The 10,261-nt window shown below is 49.5% G+C and overlaps 1 protein-coding gene across 1 annotated transcript; it reads left to right on the top strand.

Annotated features, from left to right (window-relative positions):
* The first annotated feature begins 561 nt into the window (after positions 1-561).
* Positions 562-3,724, top strand: LOC119705644. Its single transcript, XM_038148287.1, has 8 exons — positions 562-1,363; positions 1,600-1,625; positions 1,709-1,786; positions 2,897-2,959; positions 3,038-3,079; positions 3,174-3,341; positions 3,425-3,504; positions 3,582-3,724. The coding sequence occupies exons 1-8, from the start codon at positions 1,279-1,281 to the stop codon at positions 3,697-3,699; spliced, it is 660 nt and encodes a 219-aa protein (XP_038004215.1). The 5' UTR covers positions 562-1,278; the 3' UTR covers positions 3,700-3,724.
* Positions 3,725-10,261: the final 6,537 nt, after the last annotated feature.

Genomic DNA, 10,261 nt, shown 5'->3' on the forward strand with positions numbered 1-10,261 from the left:
TTTTTACTTAAAGGTGTCATCCGGGTCGCCTTTGGCAACAGCCATGGAGTTGCGGTGAGTTGGGGAAGCAGGGAGGAGGAGCGAGGGTCCGCTCAGGTTTCAGCTAAGCCACATCACCTCGTCTCCTCTTAACCCAGGCATACCCTGCAACGATGGTGTGGCCTCCGAGCGCAGCAAAAGCATGTGGCCTGAGGAGCTGGGCATTCTCAGCAGAATGGTGAGCAGCAGACGTGTTTGGTTTTGGCCGACGTGCTGCCCAGATCATGCATTGATGCTTGGTTTTCTTTAATGTAGCTGGGATGCTGGGTTGGGACTCACCGGAGGGGTTTCTGAGTCCGCTTTGGAGATGGGGATGTGCAGGAAGTGCCCCTTAGGCCACTGAAAGGGAAAGTTTCACTTGTGATCACAGCACTGAGGTGCACAGGGCAGAGCAGTCCCGGTGCGTCTCGTGTCACTTGTCTATTGTGCATTCTGTGTGTTTGGGTGTCTCATGTGTTTTACCTTAGCCCTTTGAGGGGCCTATCAGAAACCCACGCATCATTCTTAGCATCTGTGATCTCTGCGTTCCTTGGCCTGGCACCGATGCCATAGAACTTTTGACTCGGGAGCTCAGACAGGCATCAGAATCGCATCTCTCTTTAGAAGCATCCGGTCAGATGTCTTTTCAGGTCTTGTTCTGAGCTGTATGGACAGCTGCGCCCCGCAAGGATCCATTGTGGCAGATGAGGACTCGTAAGAATGTGAGGACTGGTAGAGGATTCTGACCGTAGGATTCACAGGCATCCATCTTTGCAGTTCTTGGAATATATCATTCAGTTAGCACCTTCTTCCTCCAGGGTTCTCTGAGCTTCATCAGCTCGCCATCGCTCTCTCCTCGGTCATCTCATATTGCATTCTTTTGGTCCTTGCAGTCATTCTTCTTGCCAAGAGATTTCTGTCCCTGTTGTGTCCCCCATTGTTTGTCACGTCCCGTCCTGTGTCACGGGTGTCTGCACATATCTGTGCCGGAGCTGCTCTGCCCCGCTGCGTAGCCTGGTGCGATAGGACCAGTCCCGGGGACTTGAGATTTGTAGCGTGGGCTGTAGTTGGACTCTAGGTGGTATTCCTAGATTGACACAAGATGTTTGGAGCTGTGAAGGTATCCTGCAGCCCTTTGACGTATATCCTAACTTTCTTTCAGGTGCTGATGCATTATATCCTTGTCAGAGCGCCCCATCCCGGGCTTGTGGGTTCCCATGAGCAGGTCAGTCACTGTTTGTATCTGCAGAGGAAGCATAAATGGTGACTATGTTACAGCACTGTTCTTTGTCTTTATTTTTAGGCAGTCAAGCCAGAGAGCAGCAGTCAAGGCTGAGTGGGCAAGGTGAGCATTGAGTAGTGTACAGAAGTAGTTGTTATTGCTCAAGTCTCACTTTCTGTTGCAACTCCAAGCCTCCATTCTCGTTTGTTTGCTTTAGGTAATTGACTCGGCAGATGTCCAGCCCCTGTCACCAGCCAGCACATGCACCGGGTTTCCTGCACATGTGGGCCTTGTGGAAGTATTACAGGACTCTGCGGTGAAGCCTTTAAATTTTCTATTTCACTGTCCTATCTGGGTAGCCATCAGGACAGGCCAAGGAGTTGTGGTGAGTCGGGGAGGTAGGGAGCAGGAGCGAGGGTCCGTTCAGGTTTCAGCAATGCCAAATCAAGTTGTCTCTGCTTAATGTAGGCAGACTCTGCGACAATGGCGTCAGCCTCCGAGCACGGCCAAAGCGTGCGGCCCGAGGTCCTGGGCATTCTTAAGAATGTGGTGAGTAGCAGACTTGTTTGGTTTTGGCCGATGTGCTTCTAAGCTTGTGCACTGATGTTTGGTTTTCTTTCTCTTGGCAGAGTAAGATACGATAGCCCGGTGCCAGCAGGGACCGCTCAGATGGCGAGGCTGCTTTCTTTTGCACCTGACACAGATTAGCATGCCCACCTGTCTGAGAGATGAGTAGAGGGCTGTGACCTGCAGAGGGGATGAAAATGGGGTGCTGGGCTGGGACTCACCGGGAGGGATTTTTGAGTCTGCTTTGGAGACGGATGTGGAAGAAGCGGCCCCTTAGGCCACTGAATGGGAAAGTGTCACTTTTGATCACAGTGCTGAGGTGCTCAGGGCAGAGCAGTCCCGGTGTGTCTCGTGTCACTTGTCCGTCGTGCATTATGTGTTGTTTGGGTATCCCATGTCACAGGTCTTTTTCCTTAGCCCTTTGAGGGGCCTGTCAGAAACCCACGCATCATTCTTAGCATCTGTGATCTCTGTGTTCCTTGGCCTGGCACCGATGCCATAGAACTTTTGACTCGGGAGCTCAGACAGGCATCAGAACTGCCACTCTTTTTAGAAGCATCCGGTCAGATGTCTTTTCAGGTCTTGTTCTGAGCCGTATGGACAGCTGCGCCCCGCAAGGATCCATTGCGGCAGATTAGGAGTTGTAAGAATGTGAGGACTGGTAGAGGATTCTGACCGCAAGATTCTCGGACATTCATCGTTGCAGTTTCTTGGAATACATCATTCAGTTAGCATCTTCTTCCTCCAGGGTTCTCTGAGCCTCATCAGCTCACCATCACTCTCGACTTGGTCATCTCATTTTGCATTCTTTTGGTCCTTGCAGTCATTCTTCTTGCCAAGAGATTTCTGTCCCTGTTATGTCCCCATTGTTTGTCACGTCCCGTCCTGTGTCACAGATGGGTGCACATATTTGTGCCGGACCTGCTCTGCCCCGCTGCGTAGCCTGGTGCGATAGGACCAGTCCCGGGGACTTGAAATTTGTAAGGTGGGGTGTAGTCAGGCTCTAGATGGTATTCCTAGATTGACACAGGATGTTTGGAGCTGTGAAGTTCTCCTGCAGCCCTTTGACTTGTCTTAACTTTCTTTCAGATGCAGCAGGATAAAATCCATGGCAGAGCATCCCATCCTGGATTAGGGGGTTCCCCTGAGCAGGTCAGTCATGGTTTGTGTCTGCAGTTGAAGTGTAAATGGTGACTCTGTTACAGCACTGTTCTTTGTTTTTATTTTTAGGAAGTAAAGCCAGATATCAGCAGTCAGGTTGAAGAGGGCAAGGTGAGCAGTGTCCAGTGGAATGAAGCCTTTGTTAGTGCTCAGGTCTCTCTTTCTGTTGCAGCTCTAAGCCTCCATTCTCGTTTGTGTCCTTTAGGCAATTGACTCTGAGTATGCAAAGCTCCCATCACGCACCGGCCAATGGACCGGGTTTGCTGCTCTTGTGAGCCTTCTGGGAGTCTTACAGGACTCTGTGATGAAGCCTTTGCCTTTTTTACTTAAAGGTGTCATCTGGGTCGCCTTTGGCAACAGCCATGGAGTTGTGGTGAGTCGGGGAAGCAGGGAGGAGAAGGGAGGGTCTGCTCAGATTTCAGCAATGCCATATCACCTCGTCTCCTCTTAACCCAGGCATACCCTGCAACGACGGTGTGGCCTCCGAGCGCAGCAAAAGCATGTGGCCTGAGGAGCTGGGCATTCTCTGGAGAACGGTGAGCAGCAGAATTGTTAGGTTTTGGCCGACGTGCTGCCCAGATCATGCATTGATGCTCTGTTTTCTTTAATGTAGCCGTCTAAGAGACAACGGCCCAGTGACAGCAGGAACTTCCCAGCTAGGGAGGCTGCCTTCCTTCACACCAGACATGGATTGGCATCCCCAGATGTCTGAGATAAGTAGAGGGCTGTGACCCAGAGAGGAGATGAAAGTGGGGTGCTGGTTCGGGACTCACCGGGAGGAGTTTTTGAGTCCGCTTTGGAGACGGGGATGTGGAAGAAGCGGCCCCTTAGGCCACTGAATGGGAAAGTGTCACTTTTGATCACAGTGCTGAGGTGCGCAGGGCAGAGCAGTCCCGGTGTGTCTCGTGTCACTTGTCTGTTGTGCATTCTGTGTGTTTGGGTATCTCATGCCTTTTTCCTTAGCCCTTTGAGGGGCCTATCAGAAACCCACGCATCATTCTTAGCATCTGTGATCTCTGCGTTCCTTGGCCTGGCACCGATGCCATAGAACTTTTGACTCGGGAGCTCAGACAGGCATCAGAATCGCATCTCTCTTTAGAAGCATCCGGTCAGATGTCTTTTCAGGTCTTGTTCTGAGCTGTATGGACAGCTGCGCCCCGCAAGGATCCATTGTGGCAGATGAGGACTCGTAAGAATGTGAGGACTGGTAGAGGATTCTGACCGTAGGATTCACAGGCATCCATCTTTGCAGTTCTTGGAATATATCATTCAGTTAGCACCTTCTTCCTCCAGGGTTCTCTGAGCTTCATCAGCTCGCCATCGCTCTCTCCTCGGTCATCTCATATTGCATTCTTTTGGTCCTTGCAGTCATTCTTCTTGCCAAGAGATTTCTGTCCCTGTTGTGTCCCCCATTGTTTGTCACGTCCCGTCCTGTGTCACGGGTGTCTGCACATATCTGTGCCGGAGCTGCTCTGCCCCGCTGCGTAGCCTGGTGCGATAGGACCAGTCCCGGGGACTTGAGATTTGTAGCGTGGGCTGTAGTTGGACTCTAGGTGGTATTCCTAGATTGACACAAGCTGTTTGGAGCTGTAAAGTTATCTTGCAGCCCTTTGACTTTTGCCTTAACTTTCCTTCAGGTGCAGAAGGATTCCCCTGAGCAGGTCAGTCATCGTTTGTGTCTGCTGGGGAAGTGTAAATGGTGTCTCTGCAGCACTGTTCATTGCCTTTTTTTTTGTTTCTTTTTTAGGAAGTTATGCCAGAGAGCAGCAGTCAAGTTGAGGAGGGCAAGGTGAGCAGTGATCAAAAGATGCCAGCATTTGTTATTGCTGAGGCCTCAATTTCTGGTGCAACTCTAAGCATCCACTGTTTTTTTGTTAGGTGGTCCACTTGCAACTTCTCCCGGCCAAGGATGCCCAATGCCAGGTGGGTGCAAGCTTTAGGTATAGGTTTGGCATACTTGTCAGATCAGGGAGGTTGTGTTTTCCCAGTATCTTAGCATCCTTTTTTGCTTGGTTTCCTTACAGGTGCTGTCACTGCCCTAGGTGTGCCAAGGAAGAGAGGCAAGCGGGTGAGTCGGTGTTTAGGCAGGATGACTCGTGGGTGAGTGTTCCGTAGCAGCACGCTAAGCGTGTACCTTTTCTTTTTGCAGGTATCTTCGTGCCAGCCTCTGGAGTCAAATCAAGATTTGAGGTGAGCTGGGACAGTGGTGTGGAGGAGTCCCGGGGATTACTCATTTTGAGGGCAATAGTCACCTTTTCTCTTTTCTCTTAGGTACCGTGAGGAGGCTTGTAGGCGAAGTTTGGAAACGGCTGCACCAAAGCACACGTCTCGATGTCCACATCCAACCGACGATGGATTTTGTTCGCTCATCTTCCAAAAGCTAAGTGTTGGGGCGAGTAGTCGGGAGAAGGGGAAAAACCTTTGCTATCACAGGAGGCAGTTTAACGTTAGCTTAGCGGAGAGGTCTGTAGGGGGATGGGGCTCTTAGGAAGTAAAGGGATAGGGCTTGTCCTCAGCCTCAGCAGCGCCTTTGGCGGGCAGGGTAGTTCCGATCCATCTCTGCATTCTCTTTGAACGTTTCTCTGTGAACTTTGCGTCGTCAGCCTTCTTCGACTCTCAGCGTCGTCGTGGATCTTTCCTCCGAGGAGCTCGCCTTCAGGCCCGGAGCTATAGCCACGGTCACCCAGCAGTCTTCGCTTCCTTCTCTAGGCGTACTGAGCCTTTTGAGCATCCTCCTAACTGCTTTGCCACTACCTTCTTTTAAGGAGTTACGTTTCATCATCATGTGTTGTCATAGGGCTTTCTTTCCTTTGGCATCATCGGCCTGTGGCTCATCTTGTGCTAGGAATCTTGGGTCCATAAGGTGAAACTGCCAGGCGGTTTCCACCCGTGTCTGTGTTATGTCGTCCGTGTCTGTGTTATGTCGTCCGTGTCTGTGTTATTGTCCGTGTCCATTGTCTTCTGTGCTGTAGGCCTTTGTTACATCTCGATGCTTTATTGGCATCATTCTGCATCATATCGGCCGCATTTTACTCACGTTCCTCCCCGGATATCGCTTATTCCGGCATCTTTACATTTTTACTCTCTGAGCCAGGAAGAAGTACACAAGATATTTTCATTCATCTTCCTTCTCAACTTTGGTAGTGCCTTTTTTCCCGTGCCATTCTCTTGGACTTCCATAGGGAGTGTATTACACCCTCATGTGACTGTACTAGTTCTCTAGGTTCCATCTTCTCCAAGGGTAGAGGGCTCAAGAATTAATCTTCCAGAGAGTTATCTCAAATCACTTATATTGTACCGATGGTGGCTTATACTGTGTGCGCTTATATTATATGCAGTTATGCTGGTTTACATTGTTTGTACTTATCCTCTATGTACCTGTGTTGGCTTATATTGTATGCAATTATGCTGGCTCATATTGTATGTACTTATACTGTATGTAACGATGCTGGTTTACATTGTGTGCGCTTATATTGTATGCAATTATGCTGGTTTACATTGTGTGTACTTATATTGCATGTACTTCTGTTGGCTTATATTGTGTGCACTTATAATATATGCAGTTATGCTGGTTTATATTGTATGTACTTATACTGTATGTAACGATGCTGGTTTACATTGTGTGCGCTTATATTGTATGCAATTATGCTGGTTTACATTGTGTGTAGTTATCCTGTATGTACCTGTGTTGGCTTAGATTGTATGCAATTATGCTGGCTCACATTGTCTGTACTTTACTTACATTGTGGCACTCTAGGATCGGAGCTCCCCTGCCCTGGCACGTAGTCACAGTTAGGTAGAACAGTTATGTAACTTTACAGTTCATCTGTCTTCCGTGGGATTTTGGGTAGAAGGTTTTACGGGCCCAGAGTCAGGAGACCTCCTAGCTGTCAGATAGCCACTCGTTGACCGCCTCTTGTTGTCTCACAGGTCCTCGAGGCTATAGATTTTCCCGGAGTCTACAATTTGACATCAAGGAACGGAAGCCAGAGGCCGTTGAAGCACGTTCTTCAGTGCGGTGCTTCGAGTAAGGGTTGTACCGTGTGCAAGCTGAAGAATATGAGAGAGCCTGTGATTGTGTCTGTCTGTGTGTGCTTGCCTGTGTGAGTGCTGACTGGTTCTAACCTTGTGTGTGTGTGACCTTTGTCTTTCAGGTTTTTCAACTCATTTTTAAATTTAGAATAAAAAATCCCCAGCCGGGGGGTTTTTTTTTTTTCCCCCCGGCTGGGTTTTTTTTTCCTCGGTCCCGGCCGGTCTGCGAGGCGAGGTTCATCGCCAAAGTTTGGGCGCGGACCGTCGCGGGACCGGGGTTTTTGTCAGGCAGGAGAATTTCTCGGAGGCTCCCGGGAACCACGTTCCCGAGGAGCGGCACGAATGCGTGGCAATAGGCGGGGGTTAGCAGAGCAGTCGAGGTGAGAGCCGGGGTGGGTTTGTGCGGAAGCTGAAGGCGGGGGGTGGGTGTATGTATGTATGTGTGTGTGTGAGCGCTGACTGTTTTTAACCTTGCATGTTTGACCTTTGCCTTTCAGGTTTTTCAACTCATTTTTAAATTTAGAATAAAAAATCCCCAGCCGGGGGGGTTTTTTTTTTTTTCCCCCCGGCTGGGTTTTTTTTTCCTCGGTCCCGGCCGGTCTGCGAGGCGACGTTCATCGCCAAAGTTTGGGCGCGGACCGTCGCGGGACCGGGGTTTTCGTCAGGCAGGAGGATTTTTTTTTGGAGGCTCCCGGGAACCACGTTCCCGAGGAGCGGCACGAATGCGTGGCAATAGGAGGGGGTTAGCAGGGCAGTCGAGGTGCGAGCCAGGGTGGGTTTGTGCGGAAGCTGAAGGCGGGGGGTGGGTGTATGTATGTGTGTGTGTGAGCGCTGACTGTTTTTAACCTTGCATGTTTGACCTTTGCCTTTCAGGTTTTTCAACTCATTTTTAAATTTAGAATAAAAAATCCCCAGCCGGGGGGTTTTTTTTTTTTTTCCCCCCGGCTGGGTTTTTTTTTCCTCGGTCCCGGCCGGTCTGCGAGGCGAGGTTCATCGCCAAAGTCTGGGCACGGACCCTCCCGGGACCGGGGTTTTCGTCAGGCAGGAGGATTTTGCGGAGGCTCCCGGGAACCACGTTCCCGAGGAGCGGCACGAGTGTGTGGCGAGAGCCAGGGGTTAGCAGCGCGGTCTAGATCTGAGCCAGGGTGGGTCGGTGTGGCAACTGGAGAAGGTGTGTGTGTGTGTTGACAGGTTTTAACCTTGCGTATATGACCTTTGCCTTTCAGGTTTTTCAACTCATTTTTAAATTTAGAATAAAAAATCCCCAGCCGGGGGGTTTTTTTTTTTTTCCCCCCGGCTGGGTTTTTTTTTCCTCGGTCCCGGCCGGTCTGCGAGGCGACGTTCATCGCCAAAGTTTGGGCACGGACCGTCCCGGGACCGGGGTTTTCGTCAGGCAGGAGGATTTTTTTTGGAAGCTCCCGGGAACAACGTTCCTGAGGAGAGATGATGGCCAGAGGGTTGGGAAGGAGCTGTGGCGAGAGTGACGGTGAGTTGGTGTGTAATGTGAAGGTGGTGTGTACAGTGGCTGAGCATAGTTGGCTGTTTTTGTTTTGAGCTTTCTGTAGCAATAGAAGAAAGTGTAATCAATTTTTCAGAAATGGAAAAATGGTTTTATTGTGTTTATATGTATTTGGCTTGTGCTACCTTGTATTGTTCTGTATTTGCATTTGCTGCTGCATTTTGATGTATTGCCCTGTCTATAAGTTGGACTTCTATGTGTGTTCATTTGTATATTGTATCTCTCCTTGCATTTGGACCTGTTGCTTACATGTGTTTTGGTGAAGTGTAAATAAAATTCTAAATCAATAAAGTTGAATCAGCCCTAACCCCCATACCCTTTGCCCATCTCCCCCCGCCCCATTTGCCTCTTGTGGTTATTTGGTGTGTTTTAGTGTTTGTTTTCCCTGTATTTCTTGCTTAGCCTCTCTTGTTACTCTTCAGTCTATTCTTCACTTTACTCTTCAGTTTCTAACTTTGTTTATGTCCATCTCTAGCCGTGCTCCCGTTTGTCACCGTTTCTAACTCTGTCATTCTGCAATGCTATTTTCCCCATTTGCTTTCAACCCTATTTCTTTTTCTCTGTTTCTCTCCCTCTATTTCTATATTTCTCTGACTCCATTTTTTTTTCTCCCTATTGCTGTCATTTTGTTCTCTCTGTCTTTAATTTCCTTTTCTGTCTTCTTTCATTTCCATCTCTCATTTCTATTTATTTTCCCCTTTCTCGATGCCACTTCCCCCATCCCTCTCTCTCTTTGTCTCATTTCTCTCCATCTCTCTCTCTGATATATAATTTCTCTGTCCCTCTCTCATTTTGCTCTCTGTCCCTCTCATCTCACTCTTTCATTTCTCTCTGTCTCTCATTTTTCTCTCTCAGTTCTCTCTCTCTCTGTCTCAGTTCTCTCTCATGTCTCTCTGTGTCACTCTCATTTCTCCCTCGTCTTTCTCTTTGTCTCTCTCATTTCTCTCTGCGTCCCTCATTTCTGTCTCTCAGGTCTCTCTGTCTTTCAGTTCACTCTCTCATTCCTCTCTCTCCCTCTCATTCCTCTCTCCTTCATTTCTCTCTGTGTCCCTCTCATTTCTCTCTCAGGTCTGTCTCTGTGTCTCGCTTCCCTCTCCTTTCCCTCTCTTTCAGTTCTCCCTCTCTCTTCATCTCTCTCATTTCTCTGTCTCTCAGTTCTCTCATCTTTCTCTCTCTGTCCCTCTCCTCATATTCTCTGATCCTCATCTCTTTCTTTTCCTCTCTGTCTTCCCTTTTAGCTTTAGAATAAGAAAGCAGCAGTAGAAACTTTCAGGCTCCCTGGGAGTAAAAAAACAAAAAAAACCTTTAAATCATTAAAGAAAATTATTTACTCCCCGGGAGCCTGAAATTTTCTACTGCTGCACCGGACATATAGTTTTTCTTCTTTTTATATATACCCTATATAGGCTACCCACCCTGCTTCCCCAGCTACCAGTACCCCATAGCAACCCTACCCAGCCCCCTGCCGACGAACACCGCTCACCACACATACTGCGCCACCTGCCGGCACACAGCACACACTGCAATCACACCTCCCCCTAGTGGCGACCGCGGCGCAACGTACTCACAGCGCCACCTGCCGTCAGAAACCGCACAGTGCAGCCCCACCACGCCACACCCCTCGGCATGACGTCACCATGCCGTCACGTCGCTCCGCCCCTGAGCCCGCCCCCCAGAAGCCCCTCCCCGGTCCCCGCCCTAACCGCGCCCCCAGCCACGCCCCCAGTCACTCAAAAAGGACC

Source organism: Motacilla alba, chromosome 11, assembly GCF_015832195.1.
Source record: "Motacilla alba alba isolate MOTALB_02 chromosome 11, Motacilla_alba_V1.0_pri, whole genome shotgun sequence".
Lineage (NCBI taxonomy): Eukaryota > Metazoa > Chordata > Aves > Passeriformes > Motacillidae > Motacilla > Motacilla alba.